The following is a 13,890-nucleotide window of genomic DNA, read 5'->3' on the forward strand; positions in this document are numbered from 1 at the left end:
CTGGTATCAATAAATAATTCTATCTGCCCATCCCTATCCTTAACCAGAACAGCTCATAGCATCCCTGGATGGGCAAAGTTGTAGTGGTGAATCTTGTTCAAATGTAGATATGGATTTATTGCTTTAATGTTCACCAAGAGAAAAATGACTTTGCCACTCCCTTAGATACCTGTGATATCTACACCAGATTCTCTGGAATTATCCATTTCAGGAAACAATATAAATTTGATTTTGATAAAATAACTTTTCTTGCAAGCCTGACCACAACTTTATATGAAGTAATGTAAAGTAAGAAATATTATTGCCTATAATTTCCTGACAAACTTTATTTATTTCTGGCTTTAACCTTGCTAATGAAAAATTCCTAGAACACTGGTGTAGAGCTGTAATTACATGAGTAATCTCTTAACTAAACTATGAATACTGATTCCTATCTCATACATGACAGCAATTTGCTCTATTGCCAGCACACACACACACATCAAAGTGTTCATTTTGTTAAGAAAACTTTATTTCTATGTACGTTAACAATTGAGAACAAAAACTGATTTTAAAATATGGTGCAAATGAATAATTTTACTTCCATATACAACAATGCTTACAATGGTACACTGTATAAAATTACATAGTATTGTACAAAATATAAATATCTGAATTACAAATTTTCACTCATCCATTACAAGTTCTGCAACATGCATTTCACTTCACAGCAAAAACACAGTCATACAAAAGAAAAAAAAAATACTCACTTTGTTTTCATATGGCAAGTGTTAACAAGTATCAATTTGGAATTGTTACAAACCTTTGATCCACTCTTACACAAACGTTGAACACTGCTTTTTGTGTAACCACACTTCATATTGTTAATGTCCTTGCAATAATTGCAACATTCCTTCCTTGATAGTTTTCAAGTCTGTTAAATCATCCTGAATAGTTTTTACAACAGAAGACATTCCAATCTGCTCAGAGACAAGGAACTGTAAGAAAGAAGAAAATGTCAAGATTCAAAAGTCAATAAGCACAGAAATTATATGTACAAAATAGCCAATACTAAGGAGCCGCTACTGAATTCTGCCTACAACAATGCCTGAAAAATACTGTAATTTAAAGTTGTTCACAACATATTTTTATTTCCGATTAAAAATGAGGATTGTTCAGAAAGTAGTGTCCATATTCAAATTAAAAAGAACTTTCTAAGTCTACTGTCCAGTGACCAAGAGAAAGAGGTTGGATAACTTTGAGTAGCTCTATTTTGGCCATGGTTCTTAAATCACTAGATTTACGGTTGTGTCTTCTACAGGGGTAGGAGAGAGGGTTGCTAAACCAAGTCATGAACATTACCTGCTTAATATCTTCTTGTACAGTATCATCCATGGTATACCTCTCGTAATTTTGGGGAGTTGTCTTATTACTCTGCATTCTAACCTGAGACAGCAACTCAATTAATCGACCCTGTTAAGTAAGAACATAACAATAGGTAAATATATTTGTCATTAAGAAAAAAATATACACATCAAGATAATTTTCCTTTCAATTTGTTTTTAAATATAAGAACAATAAAGACTGTTATTACACTGAAGAATATTTTTCTCCCAGGAATTGCAATGAAGCTAAACTTCTACCTAAATGTACAGTTACGTTTCAGCGCACATTTTTATCACAATCTCCTACTACTGTTATTTCTGTTACTATAGCAACATCAGTGTTGCCAAGCACATAAATGTTATACAATTTAACATTGATAGGAAACAAACTGTACTGAACATCATTTAACATGTACATTTGAAGTTTAAAATATATAACAATTATAATTGCACATTTAAAAATGAATATAATAAAAAATGAACTTGTGCTGTAATAGAGAACAGTCAAATAGTTGAAAAAGAAATGTATGTAAACATTTTGGAGTCAGTGGGAGAGGGAGGGCAGGGAAAAAGTCAGTAATATGTGACTGGGATCGGAATTGTAACTGAGTGATTGGGTGGAGTCTGGGGACTTGGGATATAATCTCCTTCCCAGGAGTTTCCAAAGGAATCTGTAGGTTGAGGGGGTGGGTAGTTGGTGGATAATGGCTACACAGAAACAGTTGTTGAAGCCCAAGTTGCAGTTGTTGTTGTGGGTGCCAATGGTGAAGTCAGCGTTTAGGGTGGATAAGCAGTGATGGTTGATTCTGATATTCATGGGGTACAACAGGTATTTACTCATTCAACTATTGAACTCAAGGACAAAGGGATGGGCTAATTGTGAATATTTATAATGGACACAGCAGAACAAATAATATTACTGAACTTCTGATATCCCAAAGCTTACCTTGAACTGTGCTGGTACGTTCAGTTGAGCCTGTAGGTTTTCTAACTGACCTCTTAACATTTCCTCCTCTGGTTGCAAGGTTAGGCCTGCTTTCCTTGATATTTCTTGCTTAACAAGTACCTGCAATATCAATACGCATTATAAATTTCTGTCTAACCATGATGATGCACATGAATATTGAAAATGACAATTACAAACAACCATGTTTAATCCGTAATTTGAATCTACGTAAGTCAATAAATAAAGATCCATACCAATAAATACAATAAAAAATTCATGGCAATCTATAGGGTGTCCCCATAAAATGTTAAAAAAAAAAACTTTCACAGCATGTAGTTAACATCAAGACAAACAACTTCTCTTGGCTACATTTTGATTTGTTTTGATGATAGCATTCATTGTCTATCCTTCATGAACATGGCTATACATTACAGATTCATGGTTGCCACTGTGTACATGTAATGTAATGTGTAAAGTACGGTATGGAACATTACCATGTCAGCATAGTGATGCTGAAAGGTTTAACCCCTCTCCCTTAAATCAAGTGTGTATTATCATCCATTCATATGTTGCAATTCTATGTCATGGTTTTGTATTAAAGAAGGGCTTCGTATGCTTGTCCAGAGATATTCATTCACACTCCAGAGGGCAACACTTGCTTCTACTGGTTACAAAATCTGCCCACAGTATGCTAAAATATTTTTATCATTTTTCAACAGAAAACCTAACTGTCTGAAAACTGTGAATCTGCAGTGCATAGCTGTATACATTCATGATGAGGCAATAGTGTTTAAAAATGGATTTTGAGCTTAAAGATAAATATTTTAATATTCTAAAGTAATTCTTTGAATATTTGAAAGTGAAACTGGTCAATTGATGTGGTGTAATTGCAACAGAATGCTTATGTAACAATCAGTGGCGAAGCGTGCTGTCCCTGGAAGGGTAGGCACAGGACAGAGCAGAGATTGGGGGGGGGGGGCTGTGCAGTTTTTAAAAAGTAGTATCTTAAAATATAGCCCCTAGAAAATAAAAGATAATGTATTGCCTGAATCTCATCTACTGCTGTTCGAAAAAGTCAGGATAGGGATTGTAAAGGATAATGTAGTGCTTAACGCTCTCACCTTATAATCAAGAAGTAGAAAGTTCGATTTCCCTTGGAGGCATTGGTTCAGATTCTACTTTAATCTAGTCTCGATTAGATATCTGAGAATAAAGGCGCTTCTGTCACGAAGGTCAGGAAACAGTGACGATGGGACTTGATGTTCTGACCACGCGTCACCCAAAGAAAAAGCCGTTATGTCAGGCCATAGCCCTCTTACATTTGTTATATTAAAGCTGCTTGTAAAAAATTATTTGCTACTTCAATAACAGTATTGTAAATGTTTCTCGCATTAAAGAAATGGATCACTTGATCGTCACTTAGTATTTATTTCTATTTAATGCTGACCTCCGCGGCAGATTGGTTATAACAGCATGCTACGACAAGGGCCTCAGGTTCAAATCCCCCCTGGGCATAGGTGTTCTTTGTGAGAGTCCCTTCGTCAATGTCATCATATCATCGCTCATCCTCATCTTTCCAATTAGCCAAAAATGGCAGAAAGCCAAGTAAAATAAAATAAATCTATCAATCAATTATTTCTTTTTAACTCTTTTATGCATATAATTCTTCTTCAACACACGACTTTTATTTTTTTAAATTATAATATGATTTAGAAAATGATGAAATGCTAAATGAGAACACGGACATCTTTCTGTGTAACACACCGACCAGAAAATTTCAGAAACATGGATTTTCTCAACACGTTTGCACTGTATTTTGCCCCCTATTAAAAGTAGTGAGTTTTCAGTTATGTCACTAATCATGAAAGGAAATATCGCCTCAATATCCCTTTCCTCAAAGAAATAATCGAGATTGGTGGGGGGCACATCCAGCAGCTAACACTTCGCGAAAAGCGGTTCTTGAAAAAAGCTGAAAGCACCAAACTTGACACTGGTAACCAACTTACATTCATTATTTGCAGTTAGAATTATAATAATGCCAACGTTGATATGTTAAGAGGCCAGGTTTAGAGGCGTGTTAGCAGCTGGGTGTGCCCACTCCTGGCACACTCGAATCTTCAATGGAAACACTGCTTCACCAAGCTCTGTGCATCCACTGCCTGCTTTGTCACGCGCTTGTATACGATCAGCACTCTTTGGCTTTGAGGCTGGACTCACCGTTTACGTTACAGCGAATGTGCCCCTGAAATTATGTTTTCTTGCACGAATCACATAGGTTGTTATGGGACCAGCTGAGGCACTCTCAGGCGGGCCTCGCTGAATGTGCAGATAGAGTTCCAGGCAGGGTTGGAAACTTGCAGTAATTATCGGAAGACCTAGGATTTCAGTTTTTTTTCATTAAGCATTGTTCAATGAAATTATAAGTAATAAAATAATCCGTAATAGACAAATATATTAGGGTAGGCCCTGCCTTCGGGCCTCTTAGGATGCTTCGCCACTGGTAACAATATTAATCGATGGAAATTGGTAAGAATCTTGGGTATAAGTTCAAAGTGGTATCCACTGAGCCCAAATTCTTTTATGAATATAAAGGTGTAATTCATGTACTGTATGCTGGTTTTGGAACATAAATGTCCAAATACATAGTTTCATTTTCAAAGGTAAAGGCCACGACAGTTACCTGTTATACATTCAGTGGTGGCGATTAGGGGGGAGGGCACTTGCCCCCCTCCACTTTTTGCCACTTTTACCCCCCACACTATGCTAAAATTTATCTACCAAGGGAAAGTAAACTGTCCTTGACCCCTCAGTTTTGGCACCTTGCCTTCCTAGTTTTGGAACATATTAACTTAGGATGTGAATGTGACATTCAGTTTGTTCATGGAATGTTCAGCATTTAATATCAGATCACTAGGACATTGGTAAAAAAAATAATCATATACACCCATCCCAAATTAATATAATTACACTTAAAATAAATTATATGACCTGTAAGATCCTGTGCTCCAACTCTATGAACTTTCTTCTGTATTCTGTGATCTTTGCTACAGATATGGAATGCCTGCGTTGAAGTTCAGCTATTTCTTGAGCAACTTTATCTAGAAAAGCTTGGTGAAGTCGAGTCTCTTGTTCCTGACACTTCATCCTCCAGCGAACTTCACCAAACCCAACCATAGGAACTGGAATGAACTTCTCTGGATCGGGGTTATCCAGTTGGGCTTGCTTCCACAGTCTCGGATCAATTCCTGGGGGAATTAATAATTTTTTTGAATCAGAGTAATATCAGAGGAAGATATTTGTCAAGCAAATAAAAACAAGTGAAGCATCTGTTTGAGTGGATGATTTAAATGATGTTTCATTTAGTATCATTAGCTTAACTGAAACAGGGAAATAGTAAGGAATGGAAATTGCCCGTACATGAGTGGTTCAGGGCTGACAAACAATTGTGCATAAAACACTAAGTAATAATTTTGCCAAAAAAAAAAAAAATCTGAGAAGGTAATGTATTCTTTCATGAGTATCCTGTGTCATCTTATGTTTCACTGATGTATGACCAGTACTTGCAGCAAATATTTCTTTCTAAGGTGTCTGTAGCTGCAGTATATCAAATTTCATGTGAAAAAGAGAAAGAAACTAGCTGAGAGTTTGAATATATGGCAAACATAGTGTGCGGAACAAGTGATGCCAAAGGCAACAGTATAAGAATGGTGTGACCAGTTTGGTGAATGCTGCCTTGGATGTTTCTCCTTTCATAAGATTATTGAATTCATTTTCATCATCACAAATACCCTTAAGAGGAGAAAAGCAATGTAAAATAAGACACTGAGAGGGTTTGGCGAAGGATTAGAGCTGGTTTTTCAACCCCCCCCCCCCCCCAAAAAAAAAATTGCAGTTCAATTGTGTACTAGAAGACAAAGTCAATTATTTTCTGTGGCATGAAAAGGTGTTGCTACAAAGCCTGTTGTTGAAGGTCAATATTATTATTAGTAGCAGCATTTCTGACTAGAATATAGTAAGAAGTGTGTCACACACAAATCCAATCATCTGTTTAATCCACATACAAAGCATCCAGGAGGGATGATATTAAACATAGATGAAGAACTGTGTCCTGAACCAGCTCCAACACCAGCCCATTATTTATCTGATTTATTAAATCATGGTCAACAATGAACCCTTCTTGAAAATTCCAACAGACACTTTGTAATGTTAGTTTTCAGCACCATGTGTCCTACGAGGGAGGGGGTACTAATACATATTTATGACACAAACATAACTTTTCATTACATAATGCTTCTTAAAATTATTTCTTATACAGAAATGTATGAGGGTGAGCAATAGCCCCATTTTCTTCCCTTATCTGTCCTTTACCTGGAACCAGTCCACCAGGAGACGAAAACAAGATTTCCACAAAATACAATTAGGACCTTGTTACCCCTTTCTTATCTCACTCATTTCTCAATTTTCTCTCTATTCTACATGTAGTGACCTCATCGAGGAGGTATCTGTAAACGAATCTACTTAAGGAACTGATATCTTAGGCATAGTGTCATGTGTCTCTAATTAAATTAATGTTATTCAAGTGTTAAATGACTGTGATTAATACTATAAGCCAGCCAGCCAGCTCCAAGTGTGAGTTAGTGGCAACTTTCAGTAATGTAGCATGTGACACGTAACCTTAGTGTGGACTGTGTGTGACACAGTCCACACTGTGTTGCAAAGCTCTGGAAATATGCTAGCTTTACCTTGTATCCAATCACATTTTCTGTTGGTAAACAAGTCAAGTCGGACATGTTCCAACACCAGAATGGACAAGAAAAAAATACTATAACAGAAGATATCTGGCATTAGGCTGGAAAGGGCTAAACCTACCAAATGCATCACTTCATTACAATATTATATACTTGAATCTCCTCAGGACTGAATCTTACCTGCTGGGGGATTGTCTAGGTACAGTTTCAACTGCTCTTTGCCGGGAGACAGGTGAGGGTGAATATTTTCAGCACCCAAGTTCATCATGCTCATTTTCTGCATGGGACTCAGCAGGAAGTTTGAAATTTCTAAAGCTGGAACTCGTCGGACAATACCTGAAAGAAACACAATTTCAAAGCATGTGGAATTAATTTATTCACATTTCTCACATAGTTTGTTCCTTTATGTGTGGGGCATTCCACTGCCACAGGTGGAACTTGATATTAAAGTAACTATTCTACTGATAGTTAGGCATAACTATTCTACTGATAGTTAGGCAACATTTTTCTTACAGTTTCTGTGCAATGAATTGTGAAACCTAACACTGTTAATTAAACATAACTACCCTTAAAATACTTTCCCAGATTTATTGCTATAAGTGAACAATTTTGTGTCATGGGTGTGACAGACGAAACACTGCCTTCTTACATAACAAGAAATTTATTTTAAATCTGTGAATTATAAAATCATGATGAATAAATTATTTAAGACAAGGAGAGAAGGTAATTGACCTTTGGATATTCTAGTGAAGTTGAGGGAGAAATGTAACAGTTAAAGAAGAAATTAATTGTTTTTGGTGTCACAGGTGGGATATAATAGAAAACTAAAGTAAATCAAAAAGTTAAAATAAATGAACAATATGTAATATACCTTCTACATTCGAACTTCATTATCTATAATACTTGAATTTTTATGGGAAATTTGAGATTGTTCACTCACCAGATTAATTCATTCTAATGAATTGTTTCATTTTTTTTTCCATGAACTTTTTGTTCATGATCGATTTCGCCACCTGTCTGGTCATCTTTCCACTGTAATTGAACTCATTAGAATGAATTATCTATCTCAGCACAGCGTAACTGGCAAACAGTTATCTTTAGATACAACGTGAGATTCAGGGGTACATGGACATGGAATACCACATTTACATATAATATGTTCCAATATTCTGACAATATCAATAAAGTATAAAGTGAACTGGATCAAAATGCACTTACATGCATTTGATATCTTCAATATTTTACAATTAGGGACCTCTCACACCAAAGTAACAAGTGACGGGTGTCACTTGGAAACAAACCTTCAAATATACATGCAACCTTTCATACCAGAATGACATGACAAACTGCACATGTTGCCTTGGTCTGTTGGTTGCACATGCACAGTGATTTTCTTTCTCAGTCTGGAGTGCCGATTACGACATGTGTAGTTGGTGGTTGTGTTACTTGTCAATTCATTGTGTACGCTCCTTCAGTGTTATATATAGGGAGTGGATTTTTAGGTAAATACATTTTTTTTGCTTTGGAGTCCATACTCGTAGGAGTGCTGACGATATGCCTGTAATGTAATCTGAGGAGCCATATTTCATTCCAGACAAAATAAAGTTTCTGGATTCTTTGTGTAAAGTCATATTTTGAAGTTAAAACAGACAAAATTATGCATAAAATAAATTGAAGAGCTCGGGTGTAAAACATGGTAAGTAAGTAACATTTTGGTAATTTCTGAGTCCCTTAAGAAGAAAGGTTATTAGAAGCTATATTGTAGATAAAATGTTTTCATGTTGTGTTTACCAATTTCAGAAGGCTTCACGAGTCCAATCCAAATTGTATGACATGGCAATTTCACTCAAAAATTGAAGGATGGCACATTTTACTTTGTAACTTAAAAATAACCAAAATGTCACTTACCATGTTTTACACACAAGCCCTTCAATTAGTAAATTACTATCCTATTTGGGATGCCACAACACATCAGGTTCTTTGTGTGTGGGGGGCTTAATTTCATCTAATTATGATACATCCTCATCATTGCAACGAGGCAGAAAAGTACTACGAAATTAGAAAAACAAAGAAGGTTAGTTACAATAATGGATTTAAACTAGAACAAACCTGTCTGGGGCTTCTCCTGAACGTAGAAAATGACTTGTGTCTTATTCTCAGATGCTGGTTTGATTCCTTCTATCACAACATTCAAGTTTGGTTTGTTTCCTAATATAGAAGACAAGGTTGTGATTAACTGCTGCTGCTGATTCCTGGAATAAGAAGCAGGAAGAAATTAATACAAGCTGTAAGAGTTAGGACAAATCAGCCCAGACTGATTGACAGGGTTGCCATCTACATTTTCTACAATCTAAAAGTATGACATACTTTCACTTAGTTCTTACTGGGCAGAGGTTTATACTAGGACTGAGTCAACACTACTTTGAACAGATACCCACACCGATGCTGATACTCTTACCAATTTCCACCAATACCGATACTGTTGATTCAACAATTAAAAGTTGTTCAAATAGTCTTGATTAATATTAGTGGGTGAAAATTCCACTTGCAACCATAAGCATCAATTTACTAGAGTTTTGCTTCAAAATATTGAAGGATTACATCAGAATAGCAAAATAAGTTTCTTTACACAATATTGGTGCAAATTAAATGAACTGTTCTAATTTTGCACAATTTCCAAGATAATTAGACTTTGTGTAAGCGTTGCGCGAATTTTTGTGGATCTTGCACAATACCAATATGCCAGAGAAGTATTGGCAGGTATCAGCCCCATACTTTTAAATACAAATACTGTTGATTCAGCACAGTCCTATTTTATATAGAATTTTCTAAGGGAGTGTGAGGACTTTCCTAGCGAGAGGCATAAAGGTAAATTTAGAGCCAAAAGTACCATAAATTGTGCTTCTGCGATTTTTCTTTTTTTTTTGCTGATACTGAAAAAGAACTAAGATTAAATTTATGACACTAAAATTCTACTGATCCAACATAAAAATACAAATATTTTATGAAAATCTGAATGGTTCATTCACACCTTCAATTGATGTATGTAATCAGGTGACTGCATAACAGGGTATATAAATTACAAGGCACATACTGAAAGTAGTGAGTGAGCCTTGTTCGATTACTCTTGACCATTTTGGTTGAAACCACATGTATGGCAGGTATCTGTTGTCCACTGCATGAACCACAAGCTGATGCATGAGGTAGGAGAAAAATGGCATCCACAGACAGTTCGTTTCATAAACATGCTGTCGTGGAATTTGTTGTTAGTGGAAACGTTGGACCTGCAAAAATTCATCAGCATTTACAGAACATCTATGGAGATGCCTGCATAGGTTACAGTACAGTGAAAAGGTGGGTGAAACATTTTAGAAATGGTACACAGACATTGCTGATAAGCCTCGTAGTGGCAGACCTAAAACAGCTTCCACACGCAACAACACAGACCAAATCCAAAGTGACAGGAGGATAATTGTACAAGAAATTGCACATCATCTGAACATTGGACACAGTGCTATACAGGACATCATGAAAACTCTTCGTCATTACAACATTTTTCAAAATGGGTGCCAAGGCTTCTGACAAATAACCATAAACAAACACGTTCGACTATCTGCTCCCCATAAAGCTGGGCGCACAGTACAGAAAATTGAAAAAATGAGCTTGGAGCTAATGTTCCACCCTCCCATACTTTCCAAACCTAGCTCCGTCCGACTTTCACTTGTTTGCTCCTTTGTGCAACAGCATTCAGGGTACCAAGTGTGACAATGATGACAAGGTAAGGGATGAGGTTCGCTAGTGGTTGCATCCTGTCGAAACGATCTTCTACAAGGGTGGCATTTTTAGCTGCCACTACGGTGGAGCAAATGTATTGACCAATCTGGATGTTATGTGGAAAAGTAGCAATAAGGTCCAAATTATGTATTACCATAGAATGAAAATAGTGGTTTCTCACTTTGAGTAATAACACTTGGCTCATGACTTTCAGTACATACCTTGAATGTACAAATGTCGTTCAAAATAATAACAAATCAGCAGAATTCAGAACTAAGTTAATGCTATTTATAGAAATATCAATCAGTAAAATGATTGGGAATTTTGCATATAAACCAATATGTCTGTCTATATCAGCTGATAAAGATAGAGTACCGATGAGCTCTAGCTCAATAAGTGATAAATGGCAGACCTTTATGGCTGAATGGTTAGCACAACATGTTACAGTGCCAGAGGTCCTGAGTTCCAATCCATCGGTGTTCTTTGTGAGTGTTCCTTCATTTCACCATATCACACCTCAACCTCATCTTCACAATTAGTCAAAAGTGGCAGAAAACCAAAGTAAAATAAACCAAATCAATAAATAAGTGGTAAAATATCCTTAAAATTGCTTAAAGGAGCGAGATAATAGCTTTCTAATTTTCTAACACAATAATAATTATTTATTTCTATCACACAAATGGAAACTATCACACAGTGACAAATTACTTTAAACTGCAACACGACCAGGCAACTGGATTTATATGTAAATACATATTTATGTATGACGCTGAAATCAGTAATATTTTATATTATCTTTGTGCATCATCACATGTAGACTCGAAAAAATCAGTTTCTATTTTCCATATTTTTACAAATATTAGGTTTGGCTCATATTTTAGTTATTTTTACAAATTATTTCCATATTTCAGAACATTTCTCAAGATATATTCAATATTAACAACATATATTCAATATTAACACAATTACTGCATGTCCCTGTGTGACCAAAAGAGTTGGGTAAATTTCTTACGAATAACTGACAAAGTCCGAAGTGATGTTAAACAAACAAAAGATTACTATCTTTATTATGCCCTCCAATTGCGTTAATTACAAGTTTTCTGTCATCGAAATAATAACATTCCTTTTCTTTTCCCCCTTCAATTTATTAATCCTAACTGTTTGCTTTTGCTATTGTAAAACACTTGAAATTCCTGTTTATTTTGTCAACACTAAAGAATGAGGGCTCAAGCATCGGCTCCTCGTTGTTACAAACATTATTTTAGCAATGTTGGAAGTTGAGCAGTCCATTGCTAACCCCACAGCAGCGTCAGAAGCAATGATTTTGTGGCACACATATAGGATTCGCTTCTGGTTTATCTGCAAGACAGTCATGGTAATAGTTACAATGTCAAGACCATATTTTATGTAGCTCGTGTAGTGTCTAGTATTATTAAAAAGGTAAATTTTGACAATTTTAAGTCCATATATAAATCCACATTTTGGTGAAAATAACTAAATATGTATTTACATATCTAGCACATTTTTACTACATCCGTTCCCTGCTGATGACCCTCAATTTTCATCTGTATGGTCAGGATGAAATCCATGCCGGAAGATGAGACATAAGGATAATCCTCCTTTGGATGAAGTTAACGAACTAGCTGGGGTAGAAGTGCCCACTGCCCATACTTGTAGATGAAAATATGAAGTATTTTGGGATATGCAAGGGAGCGAGTAGTCAAAGAGAGCATATGCTTTATTTTATGGTTATGGTTGTGACCAATTTTTGACACAAATACTGGAATGGGCAAATAAATCCTGGAACCTAGCTGCTCCACTTACTGTTCAATAAGGTTCACTCACAAGACATTACACACCTTCTTATGACTACTACTTTAATGAAAAGCTACGGATGGGAAAGACTGATCCATACTCTATCGGTGCCAGCTGATAAAGGCATATCAGTGTCTTGGTTTACAGATAAAATTACTGAAAATTTTACACATTTGATATATCTAAAAATATCCTGTAATTTACGGCAAAATTCTGCCATTTTGATATTTACATGAATAAAAATATATAACTTACATGTTATGGTTTTGTAAAGTAAATATCTAGATATGTGGTAATTTTTAAAAGGCAAAACCCATTCAATCACCTAGATATATATATTAATTAAGGAGGCAAATCAACCATTCATGTCCTTGAAAGAACATTTACAATTATAGATCAAGATCAGAAAAAAATCTCGTATAGTTGAAACTATCTTAAGCACTCATATTCCTTGCAGGTTCTGTTGCTTTTGTATTTATTTATGCAACACGCTGAGTGCCAATATAAATACACTCCTCACAAAAAGTTTGAAGTATTGTTACATTAGACAATAGGTGATAGACAAGGTCTTGAAATGCAACAACACATGGTATCTGCCTGGTGGACGTTCTTGTCTTCTCGCCGACATATGCTACCGTGCCTATCACGTATTGCCTAATATAATAATATTTCAAACTTGTTGTGCCTAATATAACAATATTCCAAACTTTTTGTGAGGAGTGTATATTTGATTACTTTGTGGAACTTCGAGGGTCTTTAATTTCTAATATAGACATTGTAACAATTAAAGTAATGAAGAAATTTACTTTATTTCCATCTCCTTCTTGTTGAATGTGAGAGTAACAAGGCCATCAGCATTACCCGTAGAGGGCATGCAGCTGTATCCAATGGCCTTAAATCTGCAGAATGGATTCTCTTGGGTGTACACAACCGGAGGTGCATTTTGAGCATAATAACCTGGAAGCAGGAACACATTTCGTTTTAATAGTATGTTACACACTTGAACATTTGCATAATATTTAAACATTCAAAGAAACTTGCATAATTCAAAAATGTTCTTTTGGAATTTTCATGTTTTCCGATATGTCATAACCACAGTTGAAAGATCCTAATTTATTCACCTGTATGTAATTCACTAGCTTAAATCTGCTTCAAATGAAATACTGGAATATAACCATTTGGCATGCCAAGGTAAGTGTAACTTTCTGATGGCATGTGATCAGAGCCAAGTTTCAATCTAAAT

The 13,890-nt window shown here is 35.7% G+C and overlaps 1 protein-coding gene across 1 annotated transcript in view; it reads right to left on the bottom strand.

Moving 5' to 3' along the window:
* Positions 1 to 493: 493 nt before the first annotated feature.
* Nup54 (nuclear pore complex protein Nup54) overlaps positions 494 to 13,890 on the bottom strand; it is a 44,505-nt gene continuing 31,108 nt past the window's right edge. Inside the window, exons 5-11 of the mRNA XM_083119703.1 lie at positions 13,454 to 13,604; positions 9,168 to 9,310; positions 7,239 to 7,394; positions 5,299 to 5,555; positions 2,311 to 2,430; positions 1,342 to 1,452; positions 494 to 977 (exon numbers count right to left, since the gene is read on the bottom strand). Coding sequence (XP_082975829.1) covers positions 864 to 977; positions 1,342 to 1,452; positions 2,311 to 2,430; positions 5,299 to 5,555; positions 7,239 to 7,394; positions 9,168 to 9,310; positions 13,454 to 13,604 — 1,052 coding nt within the window. The 3' untranslated portion in view covers positions 494 to 863. The remainder of the gene's footprint in view (positions 978 to 1,341; positions 1,453 to 2,310; positions 2,431 to 5,298; positions 5,556 to 7,238; positions 7,395 to 9,167; positions 9,311 to 13,453; positions 13,605 to 13,890) is intronic.

The sequence above is a fragment of the Lepisma saccharinum genome, chromosome 3 (genome assembly GCF_977018435.1).
Source record: "Lepisma saccharinum chromosome 3, izLepSacc3.1, whole genome shotgun sequence".
NCBI lineage: Eukaryota > Metazoa > Arthropoda > Insecta > Zygentoma > Lepismatidae > Lepisma > Lepisma saccharinum.